General features: G+C 39.7%; 2 protein-coding genes and 1 long non-coding RNA gene across 6 annotated transcripts in view; 1 reads left to right on the plus strand and 2 right to left on the minus strand.

The window, feature by feature from the left end:
• The window catches only part of bcas2 (BCAS2 pre-mRNA processing factor), a 624,479-nt gene that overhangs the window by 473,833 nt on the left and 129,791 nt on the right, over positions 1 to 20,855 (plus strand). The gene's annotated exons all lie outside the window — the stretch shown is intronic.
• mthfr (methylenetetrahydrofolate reductase (NAD(P)H)) lies at positions 1,503 to 20,544 on the minus strand. Of its 3 annotated transcripts, none has more exons than XM_028012923.1 (12): positions 20,314 to 20,544; positions 19,442 to 19,703; positions 18,470 to 18,708; positions 16,998 to 17,108; positions 16,584 to 16,777; positions 6,753 to 7,003; positions 5,690 to 5,824; positions 5,348 to 5,528; positions 3,890 to 4,072; positions 3,702 to 3,803; positions 3,502 to 3,621; positions 1,503 to 2,222 (listed from the first exon to the last, which is right to left on the minus strand). In XM_028012923.1, the coding sequence occupies exons 2-12, from the start codon at positions 19,687 to 19,689 to the stop codon at positions 2,001 to 2,003; spliced, it is 1,986 nt and encodes a 661-aa protein (XP_027868724.1). In that variant the 5' UTR covers positions 19,690 to 19,703; positions 20,314 to 20,544; the 3' UTR covers positions 1,503 to 2,000. The 3 variants fall into 3 exon arrangements, with proteins under 3 accessions (XP_027868724.1, XP_027868733.1, XP_027868741.1); XM_028012932.1 differs by lacking the exon at positions 20,314 to 20,544 and adding an exon at positions 20,211 to 20,293; XM_028012940.1 differs by lacking the exon at positions 20,314 to 20,544 and adding an exon at positions 20,002 to 20,158.
• On the minus strand, positions 10,262 to 14,149 carry LOC114142596 (uncharacterized). Of its 2 annotated transcripts, none has more exons than XR_003595066.1 (3): positions 14,100 to 14,149; positions 10,881 to 11,099; positions 10,262 to 10,611 (listed from the first exon to the last, which is right to left on the minus strand). It is a non-coding gene; the product is annotated as an uncharacterized LOC114142596 (long non-coding RNA). The 2 variants fall into 2 exon arrangements; XR_003595067.1 differs by lacking the exon at positions 14,100 to 14,149 and adding an exon at positions 12,634 to 12,828.

A 20,855-nucleotide genomic window follows, 5' to 3' on the forward strand; every position in this document is an offset into this window, starting at 1 on the left:
ACTGACTTTAATCTGAACTTTATAAAAATCACAAAATACTTCAGACTTGATTCTACTCAAACCAGAAAGGCCCAAAAGTCCTCCACAATGATGCGACCGACTAAAATCACATAGAAAGCAGCAGCTTCAAGTTATTCCTGTTGTGCCGTGGATCTTTCTTTTTTTGTTCAGTGAAGAATGGCATTCTGTTTCTGCTCCAGTGCGGCTGTCTGAAAAACCTTCTGACGATTAGGGTTTTTATTTTTCCTAGAGGTTAAACTAAGCTGGTGCTAAAGTCTAAAGTGTGCACGTTCTTTTGAGAGTCACTCTAAATCTAAATTTAAAGTCAATCCATTAACTCAGGGACTCAGGTCAAGTTGAGGGCGTCCAGCTCACACAATGTTTGACTTTATTTCCACCCCCTCACGCCATTCAACTGTGTGGACATATTTGGCCTGACCAGCTAATGACCAAGTAAGTGACTCTGAGTGGAAAATCCCCACCATACCATTCAGTGTTATGACCTGGACTTTGGACCATCAGCCATGTCATGGCTGATGACTTAAAACCTTCAACAGCCTATCAATATTACAACACAGATCTGGTTGATGCACAGACTTCTACTGATTACATAGGCCTTTGTTGTAAGAGCAAATAAAGAAAAAAAAAATTAAGTCTTTTCACACAGGAGACTCTACGAAATCTGGGAGGCAACAACTGCACAAACGTGCATTAAACAAAGTCATGTCAAAGTAGTTTCTCTGTTATCTGGTATTTCTGATAACGTCTTAAGAAAAGACATGGAAACAGATCCATAAATCAAAAAGATCTTTACTCAGTTGAAGGTTACAAACAAATGTGACTTTCACAAACTGAACAGCTTTTCCCAAACCATCTATTGCTACCTGTGGTGAGAAAACGAAATGTGTAAAGTCTCAAGTAACATGATAACCAATGATTTTATTTTCTTGAAAAGTGATAGTGCTAATTGGAACAAATTAGCAATTAGTAATATTTACGACATTGTTGTCAGCTTGTGTACAGAGGAATATGACCTCAAATCTCTCAGGGAAACTGTAAAATACAGGAGGAACCTCGGCCGATTATGGTTTAACAGCCTGATCATGTTAACACAATAAAGAAAGAATTGATTTATTACAAATTTAGAAACATTTAAAAAACGTTTTCATTAATGCTTGTTTTGTTTAGACCCTTTGGCCAATTAGCATTGAGCTGGCAAAAGATGAGAAGCTCAAGCAAACTACAATGATTCTGTCCTACTTAAATCATAAAGCAGAATCATAATAACAGTTATTATGATGATTCTGGACTACTTAAAGTATTAGCAGACAGCTAATTATCAATAACCACCAACAAAAACAGACAAAAATTAAAGGTTTTTCAGAAGATTGCTGCAAAGCTCAATCCAGTCTGACTGACTGTAGTGAATCTTCGAGTTGGATTAATTTGAATATATTATATTTATCATGCAGAAACCAGATATAAATTGAACCTTGAGACGATCCTGTTTAAATGAATTGTAATTGAAATGACAAAAAACACAAATATTTCAGAAACATTTAAAGAAAATACAAACCGTTAAAATGTATCTACAAATGAAAATTAACTTAAGATTTCCGTGTGCATTCTGCAGACTTGTTTTTCTTCCCACATTTATTTTTGCATCATATATTTTGTGTTTGCTTCCTTATTTGTCTCTCCTCAGCAGCGATGCCCTCCAGTAGGGGGCCGCTAAGTTGAATTTGTCTTTTATTCATTTTATGGACTTCATATTTCACATCTGTGGTGAAATCTAAACTGTGCTGCATCGTTTATGACGTTGAAACAGTTCAGTTTCTTTGTTAGCACCGTTTTCCCTTCCACTAACCACCAACTAGAAAAGCTTTGTTGTGTACATCAGTATCTTACCAAGGCACTCTTGTTGGTAAAAATAAAAGTACAACATGAAATAATTCCCTGAATTGTCTCTTCCCTCAACAAGTCATTAGAAACGCCGTAGTTTACTGTGAGGCCGCCTCATCGTTGAGCGGTTCCGGCGTTGCGTCCAGCAACTCGAACATGTCGTCGATGACCCGCCACAGGCAGCTCTCCAGGGGAAAGTCGTTATCCACCAGATTGACCAGGAAGTAGTTGTCGTGGATGTACTTGATGATCATTCGTGACGGCGACTCGTCTTCGTAGAGTTTGGCCCACTGTTCGATCCACAAAGCAAACGCCTCGTCCTGAAACGCAGCGATAAAAACATGATTCCAACACTTTCTACACAAAGTCTGCCACGTTTAGACGTTGTGCAGCTCTTTCAGCACCGTGATGAGACGGTTTAGTCAATTTATTCAATGGACGCGGGGGGAAAAGGGAGACATTCATTTCTGAAATAAGCCTTTTTTTTTTTTAAGTGTGAATGACATAACATTTTAATAAGCCTGACAAAAATAAAATGCCTGATTAGCTTGATGACGTACAAAATAAATATAAACAAATAAAAAAAAAATGCCCAATGCATTTTCAGAGGACCGGAAAATATATCTCCATTGCCTTTAATTAAGAACAAAAAATTGTTTTTATCTCTAAAGTTGCACAATTATTTTGGACTACGATGATTAAATTATACTGCAACCAGAGGAAAAATGGTTTTCAACCAATTTATAATACAACATTTTTGTTTTTATTTCATTTGATCGAGCAAGAAAATCTTTAATTTCGATTCTTTACCATTCGTGGCATAATTTAGTTTTTTTTTGCGATCTGTTGAACCTCCAGTTACTGATTTTACCGCAACCCAGTCTCAAAAAGTTGCAGTTGATCTTGCAAAAAATTTGTATCTTTATTTTTACCACGACATGGTCTAATTAGTTGTAATTGATGCACATAAACTTCTCAAAAGACGGAATTTTAACATAGTTAATATTTAAAGTGCAAATAACATGTTCAAGTGTCTTCTTGAAATATAACCCTTAATTGAAATTAAATTTATTCATCTTTTGCACTTTTGTCAAAGTGCAAACGTTTTGTGTAACATGAACTGTTTACACAGAAGAAGCAAATCCCACACAACATCTCAAAGTGGTTTTTGCAACAAAACAAAAAAAGAAAACAAACAAGGTAAATGATACTGTTTTGGATCACACATGGTTTCATCTGGCAGGTTTGGCTCTTAAGAGACTTTGATAAACAGGAAGTTAAATTAGAAGAGGACCAAAACAATTGGTCAAAATTCAGCAAAGTTGCGGTGATTGGTGGGAAAATAAGGACATACAGAAAGCATTAGGGTGGCTGGTCAGATTTGCGGAAACGTTGCGATGACTAGTGAAAATTGAAAATCCATGCTAAATGTTTTCCATTCAAACATGTTTAGACCTCATAACCTTCCTGGTGCGTCTACGCTAAATGATTTCGATTTAGTCAAACCGATACAGTTTCTGAAGAACTTCTATGTTCCAGGAGTCCACATGTGAAATGACAAGGTTGATAATTTCACCAAAGGCTCCTGAAGCTACAGACCTTCCAGTACATGAAGCTGACTGGGTCCACTACAGTGGGCTGGACAATCTCTCTGCCTGGGAAGATGCCCCACGTCACTGCGTTAGGCTGCATTTCGTGTGCGTTGGTCATGTTATGTCCCTGCACACAAAACATCCAACATGGCCCATGTAGAACCTGCACTCACTCAGTGACTAGCAGGTCTCTCGGTTCAGACTTACATGCACGTCGACAATGTGATAGTTGACACGAGGCTCGTACTTCTTCAGGACCTTCAGGAGGGCTGTGACATTTTCACTGGAGGTGAAAAACTCCAGGTAGGCCTATTGGATGGAAGAGCGGAGAGCTGAGGCGACGTTTCAGAGTAAAGCGTCTTTGTTGAGAATGAAAGAACAAAGAGAGTCAGCACCTTCTGGAAGACATATCCTCCTGGAGGTCCCCAGCCTACCACAGGGTCCGCAGATGGTTTGCCATTGATGTTGGGCTGGGAGTTGATGGTGAGGACTCCACGTCTGTTAACCTTCTCAAGCTCGTCTTTCAAAAAGTTGGTCTCTGGGGCCAAAGGCTCGTCGTTCCAGGGTAAGCACAACACCTAGGGATGGAGAGAGAGACATGAGGGCCTTGGCAGACTGTAAGATGCTTTAGGAGTCCCATTCATCAATCAGACAGGGCAACACCTAACATTTTACTCATTGATCAATGATTTAAGCAATCACTCCAATTGTAATGTCAAAATGACAGTACAGAAGTCACTTTTTGACTTCTGTATTGTAACTTCCACTTTTTGGAAGCTTTGGTTCTGTCATTTAGGTATGTCCTGCTTCTAAAACAGGCCAACAGCAAAAGAAAAAAAAAAAAAAACAGCTGTTTTTTGGAGGAAAATAAGAGCTACATAAATGTTCTGCTGGTGTCTGCAAAGCTGTTTTGCAGACACCAAGCAACCCCAAGCCATGCCCAGGACCTCACCTGGCAACCCAAGTAGAGCTCCACCCACTTTATTACAAGTTACCAGTGCAATGGCAGCTGGAAAAGGAAAACGTTTAGTTTTTTCTGCAACACATAGCATTTTGTCTCAGTCACTGAGAACATAGCTGTGTGGATTCATTTGATTTTCGCTTGCACAGATCAGCTTAGGAAGCAGTTTTTTGAAAACTACCAACAGTTTAGGCCGGCCCAGGCCTCCATGGGGTCCTAAGCAAAATTTGGTTTTAAGGCCCTCTACTGTATTTCTGCAATCAACAGGCAGATGAGTAGATCATTTGCACACCTGCTATGGACTTATTGCATTTCTGCCAATGCTTTTTACATGATGTCCTTTATGTATGTATCACATAGGACATAGGGTTTCCCCCAGTGTATTGTAAGCCTGGCGGGTCGCCAGGCTTTACTTGCCTCCTGTCAGGCTAAGCATTGTTTGTTTTTGTTTTTATACAAACATGCATGCATACATGATCATGTTTACATGATTAAGTACATTATTGTAAAAAAAAAAATCATAAAAATTTACAATGAAAGTGTGTTTTTGTTAACATAATCACATAGAAATCATTACTTAAAGAAAAATATCTGTTCCACTAACCGGGCCTCCTAGTGGCCCTAAGCTGCTGCTTGGTTTACTTATGCCTTGAGCCGACCCTGCCAGCAGTACAGGGTGAGATCTACCAAAATACTTCGCCTGAAGGAAGTTCTGTTCCTACTGAGGAACAGAACTTCCTCAGTAGGAACTGAGGAAGTTCTGCAGATTTCTTTAAGACTATCAATACATCTTCATACTATTTCTGCATTTTAAAAAAAAATAAATTTATTTTCACTTTTTCATGACTTTAGATCGTTCACATGGCTAGTGCCTGCAGGTAGACTTGATTACCTTCTGTCCGTTTCGGTTTGGTTGTGCTGTGATGTAGCATGTGAAGACTTCAAAGACGCTTTGTTCGTTCTTCAGTTCCTCCCCCCACATCTGTAGAAGTGCTTCCTTAGAGGACTTACTTTTTAAGTAAAACAGGTAGTAGTCATTTAATTCTCCAAAAGCTGGAGACGAAGAGTTTCCCCTAAAGACAACAGCAGAACAGTCGGTAGGTAACCAAACTTCAGCTTCACTTTGTCCTCTTCTGCTGTAAGCTCAATGCTTCAAGCTGTTCCTAAAGTTGAAACATTTACTTAGAACATCAAAGAATTAGGTAGTACTGAATCTGTGTCCGATTAGACCTACCATCTGCCGTTGGGGAACTCATCCCAGTCCTGGGTCCTGTAGATGTAGCTCTTTGGTCTGGAGGCCCAGAAAATTGGTCGGACATCCTCTACCTTCCGTTTTGGATTTGCACTAACGGCCCAGGGAAGAGGGCGTCTGGCGAAAACAACAATCTGTGAGTTTGCAGACCAAAGAAAATCTGCCTTCATGGCCAGATGCTTGCAGAAAGTTTGCAAGAAACAAACAGAGGACCTGCTCCAACTAGGTCTCAATGCATCTTCGTCTTAATGAAGACTAAGAGTAATTAGGAACTCTACTCTACCTGAATGAATTTCAACTTCAGGGTTTCCCTCAGCGTATTTAAAGGTTGGCGGGCCACCAGGCTTAGCATTGCTTATTTATTAAAGTTTTTTTTTTTATGTCTGCATCTTTTAAGACTTTACACTTGGAGTTTAAGTATTAATCCTCCAGCCTTTCAATAACACGTAATTATCAAGTGATATTTTCAAATTTCCTGTCAACTTTAAACATTTTTTAACTCAAAAGCACGGCAGGCTGCTTCTAAGCTACTGAACTAGTACCCCAACCACCGGGCTTAGCAAGTTTTTTGGGGGAAACCTTGAACTTACCAAAAAAGAATGTTCAATATCTACCAAGGTGAATGAACCCAGTATGGAAACTCAGCAGAGACGTTCACATGTCATTTTTCCAAGTCAAGCTGGAACTCTTGCCAACAAATTCAGAGCCAAGTCTAAAGACTAACATCTTCTAAACATTTTCTTATCGGTTCCACAACATCTAGTCGACAGCAAGTTCTTAATTCTGTAGACGGCACACACACACACACACACACACACACACCAGTGTATGTAGGGAGACGGACTGGCAGCCCTCCAAACGGCTGCTGGTAGAGGCCAAAAAGTCCTCGGTTGTTTTTCTAAGTGCTCCACAGGTAACAGCTAGTGAATAACATTTGCCAAACACAGGATAAGAGCGTGTAGAAAGGAAAACGATAGAGGTTCAGGAGCCAGAGTTAGGGGTATAGTTTCATCTTTTACTCCGTCGCCAGTAGATTTCGACTGACCTGGGGTCTTCTACCCACAGGCCCAGCTGTCGGAGGACCTCCATGGTGGCAACTTCTCGGTTCAGAGTGTAGAAGTGGAGGCCTGGTACCTTTCCACTGTCCAGCAGGACGCGACACATGTCCACCGCCTGATGGATTCCATAGTTCCGGATAGCAGCATCGTTGTCTTTGATGGGTTCTATGATTTTAGTGATCTCCTCCGGTACTTCAAGTTTAGACATCTTGACGAGCTGACGCAGCGACTGGTATCCCTGGAAAATACACACAATTTGTTTTTCTCTTTTCTCTCTTTCCTACCACGACAAAAGTCTTCAGTCTGGTGCAATGGTGCCAAGTAGAGGATAATAAATTATATTATAGTTTAACTAGCAGGGACTTCATGATTCATTTTATTTCTTGTTTCTATTGCTTTATTTATTGTGGATATTTAAAATGTCCTCCAGTTCCAGTGTTAAATATTCATTAGAATTTAAAGTGTATTGATCTTTGAGACAGTGAACTTGCATTATTATGCCATTACCATTTTATTACTTGAAAATGGTTTCAAGTAATAATAATAATATTGTTTATCCTACGGTGGCCGACTACGGTGGCCGACAGGTGCAAATGCGCAGCAAAAGAGAAAACATGCAAACAAACAAAAAACACGCGCACAAATTAAATGCGGCAAGCAAAAAGCAAATAAAATGCAGCAAACAAAAAAGAAGACACCCCCGAATGAAATGCAGCAAACAAAAAGTGTTGAAAACGGAAGTGCTCCAGACCACTAGGGGGAGTCAAAGAAAATAGTATTCATTTCTATGGGACCAGATGCAAGATTCAGAGAAAGAAATTTGAAAGAAAGTAAAGGTACGTATTACTATATTTCTTTTCAGATACGCCGTCTTTTATAATATTATAGAATAACAGAATAATTTATGGGTAGCGTGATAGACTTTGTGTCAGTCATACCGTTCTGGGCTCGGTCTCGTAGATGCTTGCCCGAATTAGCAAAGCAATTATGCTAATCATACCGCAAGAAAAAATAGATAAATTACACACTCGTATAATTAAATATCTTTTTTGAGAATGACTCATTTCAGCGTTTTAGTAGGCAATGTCTCCACTTTTAATGTATTTATTTCCTGACGTTAAAAAACAAATTTTCTTTCAGATGTACTGTCCATTTTGTGGAACTGCCGCCATAAATTCTGCAGACTTTTGTTGTCAATGTGGCAGAAACATAAAATTTGTCCAAGATCATGCAAACAAAGCCCAAGATGAGAGGAACACTACCACTGCAACTCCCGATGTTCAACCAAGCACCAGCACAGGTAAACCGAAGCATGGGTTATTTATTTCAGCATGCTTAAGTGTTAGCATTTTAGACCATCTGTAGATGCAGGTACGATCATTGCAGTATTGATCGTACCTGCAATTAATAATTAATGCATTTAAATTATAACTAAAGTGCCAATCGTGTATTTTTTTATTACGAATTTCAGGTGTAGAGTGTTTCATGAACTTTAGAGCTATAAAAGAGAGGGAAAGAAAGAAATTTTTTACCAAGAAGCATCAGAACAAAACACAGAAGGGAAATAAACTGAAGGTATGCCTTTAATTTAGTGCAAACACAAACTGGAAATTACATACTTCATCAAATAATTTAATTTGATTGATTAAATTTTGTCTCTCCCCAGATTAATGTTGGGCTTATGAGGATGCAGGGAGATTCCCTTAAGACAGTGAGAGGGAAGTTACTTCCAGTTGAGATTCACCCTGAGTGGGCATCGGAACAAGTGCTTGCTGCTGCTGTAAAGAAGCAAAAGGATATAGGTCAATATAGACCTGAGAGATTGTGTCCATGTCTTGTTGTATCCTGATGCAAGGGAGGTTAAGAACATCCCAGGAACAGACATTCCTTTCACAGTGCAAAAGTACAAGGAGGCAATTGGAAAGCCTTACCAAAGAATTACGCTTTACATTTGCCCTGTTGAGGAATTTGCAAAAAGCTGTAAGTGCTTTTGATCTACATTCCAAATAGTTTGAAGATCAATTTTGCTATAGTCTTATAGTTAAAATGGCTAAATTTCCTCCTATATCCAGAACTCTGTGCATGATTAATTCTAGCTATGATGTCATATATTTTATCTAAGGAAGCCAAAGGATTTTCCTCTTTACAAAACCTACCTCCCTTTTGTAAAGACTGATGTACAAACGTACATTTTATTAATTGCAAAATTTAGCCTTGCAAAAGAAAATTTATTATTTATAGTACACATTTATAGTATATTTCTTTTCACTGGTTGTTGAAATGATAGTAACCATTTTCCTTTGGTTAATATCAACGAACAAAACTGTGTGGCTCATAGTAATAGAAGACTTACTGTGTTCAAATAACTTTAATAACATAAACTTACCTAATTTTTAAAGTGCAATCAGTAATACTTTTATAACAAATTTATATCAGTAATGATTTCATAAATATTAATTTATGTTTTTGGTTATTGTTCTCTACCATAGATATCCAGTGCAGGTACATTGACTGAACTACACCAGTCAGTTGAAAGACATGCAAGCATCTTGCAAACTGCTGGTTGCTTGCAGTTCCCTGTGACTGTTGATGACAAATTGAAAATTGTAAAGGAGTTCATTGATTGGTACATCATTTACCGCAACCATTTCTCTATTCAAAGGTAATGTTTCTCTTCCTTAACTTAAAACCTAATTATGCTAATTTAGTTACTATTTTGTTTCAGTTAATACAAGCAAATGTACAATAGTGCAAGAATCAATCAATCAATCAACAGCACCCAGCAGCCAAATAAGTAGGAGCCTTATTGATTGGACGGCTTAGCTGGAGAAAATTAACGTTACTGTAGGTTAATTCACTGTGTACAGTGCATCAGCAATATTACCTATGCTAAATAAAAGTAATAAAAAAAGATTAGACATATTAATGTTCTTTGTGTTACTGAAAAATATCAGCTCTTTTGATAATAATTAAGGTGATTTCTGTTTCAAACTTTTTATAGATTCAAGGATGGCCTTTCAACACTGAACTTCCAGAATGCTTTGGAGCAGCATGCTTCCGTCTTCAGGCCATTTATGTGTGCAAGAGTGGAACAGCTGACATCCAAAATATTGGAGGAAATATTTGAGGTTCAGCTCAGTGAAAAGGGTAGCAGCAGACGACATGAGGAAGCAAGAGTGCTAGGATTCTGGAGAGACTTTCTCCTTGACACAGAAGGTGGACTTTAAGATTTATTGCTATATTCTGGTGTTATTGTAATATTTGATACATAAACTCATTGCTTCTTTTCTAGAACAAAACACGGGTCTCTCTCTCCAGGACATCCTGATGTTTGCCACCGGCTTGAACACACTACCTCCATCTTCAATTCTGCCACCACCAAAACTGATCTTTCAGGCCACTTCTCGTTTTCCTGTCAGTAGCACCTGCTCCAACACTATCAAAATACCAATGTCCAAGACGTATCATCGGTTTAAAGAAGACATGGACTTTGGGATTCAAAACTCCCCTGGGTTTGGGCTTTATTAAGGTCAAATGCATAACAACAAAACAAAATGCTAACTATTTAACTTGTCAAACCTGTTCAGTTATGACACTGTTTAGTGTTTGTGTGCGACCTTCAAATTTGGATTCTTGTTTGTTTATAAGTCCGCCATGTTTTTCAGTTTGATATAGTTTTCGACACATGATTCCCAACTCTGTGGATGTGCTAGGCCACACTGTCTCTGGAGGTTCTCAAAATGTGCCTGAAGGTGTTCATCTCCACATTGAATGTTGTTAGTCTCTGTCACAAACTGTCCCAATTGCTCCTGGGAGACTGGGAAACCACAGTCTGTTCCACCAAACCTAGGAATAGAAGAAGCACAGTAAACATTTAGTTATATTTACATTTCTTCACTAAACTGTTACTGCTGTGACTATTGTTGTAACCTGTCTAAATGATTAATTGTATTTAAATTTACATTTTAGAAATTGTCATCTGAAATGTTTAGAATAAAAAGTGACATACTGTTAACACATTGTTCATTATTTTTGTTTTGGCAAATTATTTTTTAGAGTTCCCAAAGAGGTTTTAAATTAACCAGATGTTGAAGACAAAAACAACAAAAAATTACCTGTGAGGTAGATGATACATCACATCTGGTTTACCAGATGGACAGCAAGATTGTTTAACAGGTCTTATGGTATGTTTATTCCACCTGTCCTTGCATTCATCAAGATCTCTCTGTAGCATATCCATGAAGACAAACCGCACAAGGCATGTGTGGTCATGACTTCCATTGAAGAGATGTCTTTCCTTCAAATCGTTCATGAGATCCATCCAGAACTGAGATCTACAATAAACCAAAATTATAAGATAATTATATCAGCAGAAAGTAATAGGACTAGTTTCTATGTCATGAAAATATTTAAATATATGTTGGCCTACAAAGTTAAATATAATGTAAGCAGACATCAACTGTTATACTTTAAATGTTGAGCTTCTGATTCATCCATTTCAAATGTTACACTATAAAATTAAGTTGTATATAGCACAAAAACATAATGGTCATTAAGAGATATGCAAGTACTTCATTTCTTCTGACAAAGTAGAGGTAATCGAGTAAAATGTTGCATTATAATTTTGAAATGTTTGCTTATCCAAGAAGACTACTAAATTTATTCACCTTTTCAAGGTCTACTACTTGATATTTATACAAAAATTACAATAAACTGTTGACAAACTCACCTTTGTTTTCTGAAATATGACCACCAGCTTTCGATGCGTTGGTTGGCTGTTGAGGAGCCATACATATGGCTGGCAGCCCCAGCAAAATCATCAGTGTGTGATGACCTTAATGTACAATGCATTGCCACCATTGTTCCATTTTCAGTGCCACAGTCTGTGCGGAGGCGCATTGGTATCTTCCCAAATTCTGAGACACATTGCACATAGTTTTGAGCAATGACTCCAGGATCATTATTGCTGGCTTGACACACTAACCATAGCACCTTCTGAGAATACCCATCTATGCAACCACTTATTGCCAAGCCATAGGGCTTTAGTTTGTCATAACCATCTGCATGCCAGACATAGTTTGGGCCACAAGAACTATAAACTCTTCTTATAAATCTTCGTCTTGCACGCAGTTGTACTCCTGAGGGGTCAAGTTCTGCCATCAATGCCATGACATCGTCTCTTCTGACAGTCAGACAATACTTCTGTCGGAGTGTCTGCCACATCAAGCGATAGCCATAATGCTGGCCTGGTCCCTTTAGCTCTTCTTCAATAGCAGCACGTACCAAGTGAGGCGGTGTGTAACTTCTTTGTCTAAAGAGTGATCATTTTTTTAATTTGCTCTTTAAGGAGCGAAGGCTCATTTCAACATTGTGAAGGTTTCCCAAGAAATCCAAAATTTCTGAATGACTATAGCCATCATGAAAATACTTTCTAATCAGGTCATCTTCTGAGAGGGTGTCCAGCTCAGATCCTGTGAAACAAAATAGAGCAGAATATCTTTTTACTGCCCAACACCAGGGAAATTAAGTTGGCACAGTAAAAATGTTACACAATTCAAACAATTAAGTTCACACCAAAATAGAATCTGTGTAAAAACTGAGTAACATACAGTACAGTAAGGGCAAAAGTTCTGTGCTGTTATTAAAAGTAGCTTATAAATAGTCTACTCTTCAAAACTATGTGCAGTTAGGCATGATAATTTTTAAAAAATATATAAAAAAAAATAGAATAAGACCATATTTATTGAGATAAACAGCTGGGATATATATCTAAAAAAAGTGTGGCTTGTTAAACCAAAAGTACTTCATGAATATGTGCGACATCAAACGCGTTGCTAATTCAAATCCAGTAGACCATATTAAAGTTACTTATCCAAATCACTGTGCGTTGCTATTTTCTTTTGTAATTTAATTTAATCCCTATGTACGTCTTGGGGAGCGACCGCCCTTTACATGTGACAGTTATCTGCGGCGACAGAAACATAAACAATACGGGGAGGAGGGAGATGCGTATGTTGTTGCTGGGAAAACAGGAACTATTTTGATCATCTGTCCTCAAAGTCCGATTATTATTAGCGACTTTGGGCTTCTTTTTTTCTGAAATCGCTTTCAAATTTCATGAATCACGGGTTTAAGTTTTTGGGCTTGGTTTTGATCCTGAAGTTCTTATTTTGACTTGGAAATAAGCAGAAACATATAAGCCCCGTAATTTGTCTGACATCCAAGTAGTTTTAGTCAGGACTTCCAGGTACATCTATTCCTGGATGATCCATCTTGCTGAGCCTTTGGTAATGTCAAGGTAATATTTGTTGTGAGCGACCTTGACTTTTGCATTGCGCTCCAGAAAACGGCAAAATCGAGACTAATACGAACAGCGCAATAAACGTGAAAGCAGCCATGAATGAACGTGTCCGTAAAGTTGCCCAACTAAACGCATGTATAATCTTTAAGTGTCACAAATCTGCGGACAGGGCCATAGCGCAGAACCTAGAGGCCGAGGTAGGAGGGGGCTCTACAATCTTATTTATAGTTATCCAGACAATAGTGGAAATCACAAAAACATACACAAAATACTAAGGTTTTTGTGTGTGTGTGTGAGTGTGTGTGTGTGCGTGCTGTTGTAACCATTAATCTCCCGTTCAGTTCAACCTTATAAGCGGAGATGCATACTTGATATTACTATAATTTAATAACTTGCAATTAATTATTTGCAACGTTCAAGCTTTTCACAAGTGGTGGAGATAAATAAAAAAATATGTAACTTAGTGAATTTCCAAAAAAAGTAATCACTAATCTACTTTTTCCAAGTAGTAATATGTAATCGATTTAAGTTAATTTTTACAAGTAACTAACCCATCACTGCTTACCAGTGTCTTGAGCTTTTGCCAAGATCTGCACATTCTTCCCACATGAAAAACAGAAAACTTGAATTGTTCCTAGATTTTGTCCACAGAAACAGCAAAACATGGCCACCTAAAAAAGGTAAATGGTATAGTTGAAACAACTATACCTACACATAGGTATAGTTGAAACCAGATATGTACATACACCACAAAAAAATGAAAAAGTTACAAACATCACTATCCCTCTTGTGACAGATAGGTGATAAATCGAATTCACTATCTATCTATCTATCTATACGAGTGTGTAATTTATCTATTTTTTCTTGCGGTATGATTAGCATAATTGCTTTGCTAATTCGGGCAAGCATCTACGAGACCGAGCCCAGAACGGTATGACTGACACAAAGTCTATCACGCTACCCATAAATTATTCTGTTATTCTATAATATTATAAAAGACGGCGTATCTGAAAAGAAATATAGTAATACGTACCTTTACTTTCTTTCAAATTTCTTTCTCTGAATCTTGCATCTGGTCCCATAGAAATGAATACTATTTTCTTTGACTCCCCCTAGTGGTCTGGAGCACTTCCGTTTTCAACACTTTTTGTTTGCTGCATTTCATTCGGGGGTGTCTTCTTTTTTGTTTGCTGCATTTTATTTGCTTTTTGCTTGCCGCATTTAATTTGTGCGCGTGTTTTTTTGTTTTGTTTGCATGTTTTCTCTTTTGCTGCGCATTTGCACCTGTCGGCCACCGTATTTATCACAATAACGTTTGGAACAATTTATCATCCAGCAGTAACATTTGTTGAGATAAAACCAACTTTAACTAATGGCTGTTAACTTGTGATTCGATGCTAAATCATAAAACTAATCTTAAAAACAGATGAATTTTATAAATCAACATTTGCTGCAGGTCCTGTGAGGGATTTATACCTGTGCGAGGATGTACACTCCTGATCAAAATCTTAAGACCAGTCCAAAAATTGTAAGAATTTGCATTTTGCACCATTGAATCTTAAAAACGTTCTAAGTAGAGCTTCACAATGTTAAAAGGACAAATCAGTGCAAGAGACAAGAACATTTGAGCAGGGAATTGTCTGAAAACTGCATTTACACTCAAACATGATTTCTTCAGCTGATCAAAAGTTTAAGACCATAGTCTTTAAAAGCCAAAAGCTGTGCAAACATCTGGATTTCATGTCATTTTCTGTGAAGTCTTTACACTGTCAAGACCTCCTGATGGCAAAAGCAAAAAAGCTCACTGACTTTGAACGTGGTAGGATTGTTGAGCTGCATAAGCAAGGCCTCTCACAACGTGCCATCGCTGCTGAGGTTGGAGGCAGTAAGACAGTCATTTTGCATTTTTTAAACGATCCTGAGGGTTATGGAACAAAAAAGTCAAGTGGTAGACCCAAATAAATTTCACCAGCTCTAAGCCGCAGGATCCGATTGGCTGTCCGTCAAGACACGGGACGATCCTCTACCCAAATTAAGGCCATTACTGGTGCTGACTGCAGCCCAATAACCATCAGACGGCATCTGCGAGAGAAGGGCTTCAGAAACAAAAAACGTCTTCAAAGGCCACGTCTTCTTCAACGCCACAGAATTGCCCGTTTGGACTTTGCAAGGGTGCACCAAACATGGGACATTGAAAGGTGGAAGAAAGTTGTCTTCTCTGATGAGAAAAAATGTAACCTTGATGGTCCTGATGGCTTCCAACATTACTGGCATGACAGGGAGATCCCACCTGAGATGTTTTCTACACGGCACAGTGGTGGGGGCGCCATCATGATTTGGGGTGCGTTTTCCTTCAATGGAACAATGGAGCTTCAGGTTGTGCAGGGGCGTCAAACAGCAGCTGGCTATGTGGAGATGTTGCAGCGGGCATCCCTCATGACTGAGGGCCCTCGTCTGTGTGGTAATGATTGGGTTTTTCAACAGGACAATGCTGCAGTTCACAATGCCCGCCTGATAAAGGAGTTCTTCCAAGAAAATAACATCACTCTTTTGGACCATCCTGCATGTTCCCCGGATCTAAACCCAATTGAGAACATTTGGGGATGGATGGCAAGGGAAGTTTACAAAAATGGACATCAGTTCCAGACAGTGGATGCCCTTCGTGAAGCCATCTTCAACACTTGGAGCAACGTTCCCACTAGCCTCCTGGAAACACTGGCATCAAGCATGCCTAAACGATTGTTTGAAGTCATCAACAAGAATGGTGGAGCTACTCATTACTGAGTCCTTTTTTTTGACACTTTGTTTCTGTTTTGGGGGGTTTTCGGGGTTTTTTGAGCTATGGTCTTAAACTTTTGATCAGCTGAAAAAATCATCTTTGAGTATAAATGCAGTTTTCAATTAATTCCCCGCTCAAATGTTCTTGTCTCTTGCACTGATTTCTTCTTTTAACATTGTGAAGCTCTACTTAGAACCTTCTTAAGATCCAATAGTGCAAAATGCAAATTCTTGCAATTTTTTGACTGGTCTTAAGATTTTGATCAGGAGTGTATATCTTCTGCTACAGTACATTACATCTCATGTAAGTTACACACTAGGTTAGTTTAGTGAAACTAAAAGCAGATCTGCATGTACTGAACATGCATGAAGTGTTGAGGAAGGAATTCAGGGCTTTTTTTCTCATTTCCAGACAACCAGCCATCTTTCTTTTAGGACAGCTGAACATGTGAAACAGCTTCTGTCCATAGATCCCACTACATGTTATACACGGAGCCTCAACAGGTCCATGATCACATATGTTTGGACTTTTATAACTTTGGTTGTAAACGTCAAAAAGGAAGCTTTCTTCCCTGCTTGTTATGCACAACGGCCAAAGATTTTCATGCACCGTTTAACTTAATGAACAGGTGACTTCACAGTGAAATGTGTAGCAGCTGAAAAAAAAAAGCCTGGTAGGAAAATGGGTCAATGGGTTCGTGGTGATGATTTACAGCTTCCTGGAAGAAGTCTTTAGTACCTGGATGGGAAAGATTCCAGGAAGGATGGGACATGTGATCCCGGCCGCCCTGCAGTCATCCAGGAACTTCAGGAAGGTGTCAGCCCGGAAGAACAGCTGCGTGATGACAAAGTCTGCACCAGCATCCACTTTCTCCTTCAGGTGCCGCAGATCCTGCTCGTAGCTTTCTGCCTCAGGGTGGCCCGTTGGGTAGCCTGCACAAAGACCTTTAATTAAAATGACTGGAAGTACAGATTAGTCTGCCTGACTAGAGCAGGTTAAAGAATGAAAACATGAACCACAGCAGATCAGTCCTGAAATCAAACTCATCACAGCTGAGTCTGAGTCCTGACAGATAAATGCTCCATTTAGAAACACCCTGGGTACATAAACCTGCTAGAAGTGTGTTGCTCTCTCTCTGCTGTGAAAACTTACCAGCAACACAAATGTCAAAGTATTCGTCAAACTCTGATCGAATGTGCTTAACGAGGTCAACGGCAAAGTTGAAGCCTCCTTCCTCATCCTCCCAGTCGTCTCCCACTGGATCTGAAGAGAACCAGAGCTTTGTTTAATGTCGGCCATGTTGGGTGATCTGGCAAAACGAGGACCACAGGTGTTAGTTCAGCACTTAACCTTACAGATGGTATGAAATGGTTCCCGTTTTTTAGCAGTACAGTATCAATATAGTTAGTTGAAAATAAAACATTATTTAATGACTGCACTTTCACCCAAGTTGCAGCAGATAATAAAACTAAATGGCACCAACAGCTTCATGCAGCAGGGAAACATCTTTTAGGAGATGTTCATCTAAATGATTTTATCTCTAATCACTTAGTTGGGAACTTAGATTTTTTATATTTTACACAAATATCAACACATCCCATAGAAGAAAATATGGCATAAAAGGTCTAAAAATAGTAATAACATGTTAACAATGGCACTCCTCTCATCAGTAACCGTCTGATCTAATAATATAATGTGTCAATAATTATCTAATGGGGGCAAAGACAGGCTATATAATCATATGAACGTGATATGATTATATATCATATGAGGTATGATGTATTTAAGGACCAGGAGGCATTTAAGGCCTCCTGGTCCTTAAATGCCTCAGGAAATTGAAACCGAAGACTAAAGAAACAAATTGAAAAGGGGAACCAATTTCCTAAATTATACTTCTCTTTTTCAAAAAGATTATGTAACATCAGTGGCTCTAAACAATTTTCATTCAGCTGGACAGAAATAAATCGTAAAAACTGCAGAGCCCGGTCTAAGAGCATTAAAAGTCGGTTTGAAATATTGTTTGACCCAAGTTATACGTTATGTTTTTAATTTCAGAGCTATACTTTTAAGAAGGGAAATAGTAAAAAAAATCCTGATCATTCTTTTCCTGTAAATGAATTGTTTTTGTCATATTTCCCATCCCGTACTTTTGATAAAAAATACCAGATAAAGCCAAGGCGAAGTTCTCTCCGCTGAACAGGTGTGTTCAGCGGAGAGGTTAAGACACCCGCTTGTAAAGAGTCTTCTGTCGGTTTTTGCCACTCTAAATCTTGGCTCGATGTACGCTGCACAATTTTCCAAGAATGAGAAATTCTGTGGAAAACCTGACCGGCAGAGACTCTGTCAGATAACAGGAGGACATAAGGTGGGAGACTAGAACCCTGGGAAAGCTTGAGGAGACGCTGCAGTGCAGTTCCAGCTGGAGCCGTTCACAGCAGCACAACGCCTGCACAGACACGTCGCTTCTCAGAAGTCTAAATCAAGCGCTGCTCTTTGTTTTCCAGGAATCTCGACCCACACACTGATGCAGCTCTTATCTCCTGAGGCGTGGCGATGAAACACACATCCAAGGAAAACCTCCCCAGGTCACACCTTTCCTGAGCCCTTCGTGTCTCCCGCTGTACCTCCCCTCAGCGCCATGATGTTCTTCAGGCCCAGGTGCTTTGCCTTAGCCAGGTAGCCGGTGATCTTCTCCTTGGTTTGGTTGCAGCAGGTCAGGTGGAGGATGCTCTCCAGGCCACAGTAGTTCACCGCTGTGCTGGCAATCATCATGGAGGAGGTCTCCTTGTCTGAGCCGGGGTCTCCCGCTGGGTGCCAGGTGATGTCAATGAAGAGTGGTCCTCCAGAACCCATACGGTCAAACCTGTCACATCAGAAATAAACCTTAAAAAGAAGCTCTGAAATGTTCTCATCTGAGATTTTGCTGGGATATTTTGAAGTGTTGAAGGTGTTCTGGGGAGGAGAGTTATGGTGAGCTGTGTTTGTCGCTTTTAAGGAAATCTTAATACTTCAGCGTGACAAGAAATTCTGACATTTTCATGCCCCCAAAGTGGTTAAGAGTCTAGAGATGCCCCTAACATGACTATGCATGTGTTCAAAAAGCGTGGTCCATGAGAAACCGACAAGTGAGTTTAATGTGACAGAACCTGACTGGTCTGAAATGCAGGGGTCAGAGTTGGGACTAAGGTGTGAATTGAGTTTAGGTTAGGGTTAGGTTGATAGGGTTAGGGTTGTGATAAGGGTAAGATTAAGGCTGTAGAAATGAATGGCAGTCAATGGAAAGTCCCCACAAAGATAGCCACGCAAGCATGTGTGTGTGTGTGTGTGTGTGTGTGTGTGTGTATGTGTGTGTGTGCGCGCGCAGGAGATGTAATATGACACCAACAAGCGGAAAACTTGGCACACAACAGATTATTGTCAGAAAAATTAAGCATCTCTCAAGTCCTGTCCAATACTTTAGACATGGCATTCAGATGCTGTCAGTCAGCTGGGTGCAATTCTGTTCTTCCCAAACGTCTCCACTTTACTTGGGTTTTCAGCAGAACATTCTGTCGTGGTCTGCCTGAGGTCAAAGGTCGGAAAGCTGGTTCCTGTACCTGGAGATCAAGTTGACAGCACCGCTGGCCGTGCGTGGAGGGAAGAACTCCAGGGAGAACCACCGATCTCCGGAGTCCATCCTCTTCCTCATCTTTTCCCGCAGCCGATCGGAGCGGTCTGCGTCCGGCAGCGGGGTGGAGCAGCGGGAGCTCTCCTTGGAGCTCTCGGCGCTGCTGTTGCTGGCGCCGCTGGAGTCGCCTCGACACGACTGCCAGCTGCCGTCCACTTGCTGCACCTGGTTCACCATTGTGAGAAACAAGGCTGGAAAAAAAAAATACATCAGAGTTTCTGTGATTTTACTGCGGAATTTTTTTTTAGCTGTATTTGTGTCTTCATTCCAGTTCTTTCAACCCAATCCTAAAATTATATATTTATGGAGTTTATACTCATTTAGGTATTCAATTACTCAGCATTTTTAAAAGCATCAATATATTAATTTTTCAGATTTTTTAAAATTTCCTCCCAAATAAGCTGAAAATATACAAGTAAGCATTGACAGGGTAATGTTTTGAGTGCTTACAACTGATGACAATACTGAAAAAAGCAAAGCAAAGGTTACCAACGTGCTGACTGTGGAGCCCCGCTCCCTGTCAGCGACCATCATCTGCTGAAATGCACAAACAGAAATCCATCAAACCTGATAACTTAAAACTAACACCGGATCCTCCTGTCACTTTACTGATCAATGTTTACAGATCAAACGGTGCCAATATAACCTGAGCTGAAGGGAAGCGGTCCCCAAAAACTGCTCTTTAGGGCCCAACACACCTGAGCCAAATGACTTCACGGCGCCTTCAGTGTCCCTCGGTGCTCTGCAGCATTAATCGGTAGCATTTATAAACCCTGCCAGCAGTCACAGCATGCTTCTTACCTACTCCGGCCCTTCACGATTCAGGGAACGTCTCCAAAATAGATGGATCCACGCAGCCGCCTCTCCGGTAGGAGCACATGTATGAGGGCTGTAGCAGCTGCAGGAACTGTTTACGGCCGGATAAATTTGGTGCAGCAAGCCAGCTGCGTGTTACACTAAATAAGCTCCCGGGCGGAACTACGAGCGACCGCAGCTTAACACCAGGAAACGAGCTACAGATAACAGAGCTGCGGCTGTAACAACATGGAGAACTTGTGCCTCATTCAATGTCCATCGGAAAGGGGAAACACGTCTGTTTCTTGCTTTTTAAAAAATAAATAAAAAATGAAATTATAAACTGGGGCGTACAGGATGGTTCTGTTGCTGCCTTTACAGGTTTTGTGTTACCGAATTATTTACAACAGATTTCTTGAAATGTTCACTTTGGGAAATGTTATATGAACCACAAGAGGATGTATTTTACCTTTATAAGGTAATTTAATTCAAATAGCTAAAAACGTGTATCATATATTAGCTTGTAACCAAAAAATATAATTATAGTG

The sequence above is a fragment of the Xiphophorus couchianus genome, chromosome 1 (genome assembly GCF_001444195.1).
Source record: "Xiphophorus couchianus chromosome 1, X_couchianus-1.0, whole genome shotgun sequence".
NCBI classification, from domain to species: domain Eukaryota; kingdom Metazoa; phylum Chordata; class Actinopteri; order Cyprinodontiformes; family Poeciliidae; genus Xiphophorus; species Xiphophorus couchianus.

What these genes read in the sequence shown, in the direction of transcription:
- mthfr (XM_028012923.1), bottom strand. Translation starts at nt 19,689, where the DNA reads ATGGTGAACCAGGTGCAGCAAGTGGACGGCAGCTGGCAGTCGTGTCGA. An exon ending in CTTTGACATTTGTGTTGCTG is followed by an intron (nt 16,778 to 16,997) that starts GTAAGTTTTCAC and finishes GTCTTTGTGCAG; the next exon opens with GCTACCCAACGGGCCACCCT. An exon ending in ATCACATTGTCGACGTGCAT is followed by an intron (nt 3,622 to 3,701) that starts GTAAGTCTGAAC and finishes TTTTGTGTGCAG; the next exon opens with GGACATAACATGACCAACGC.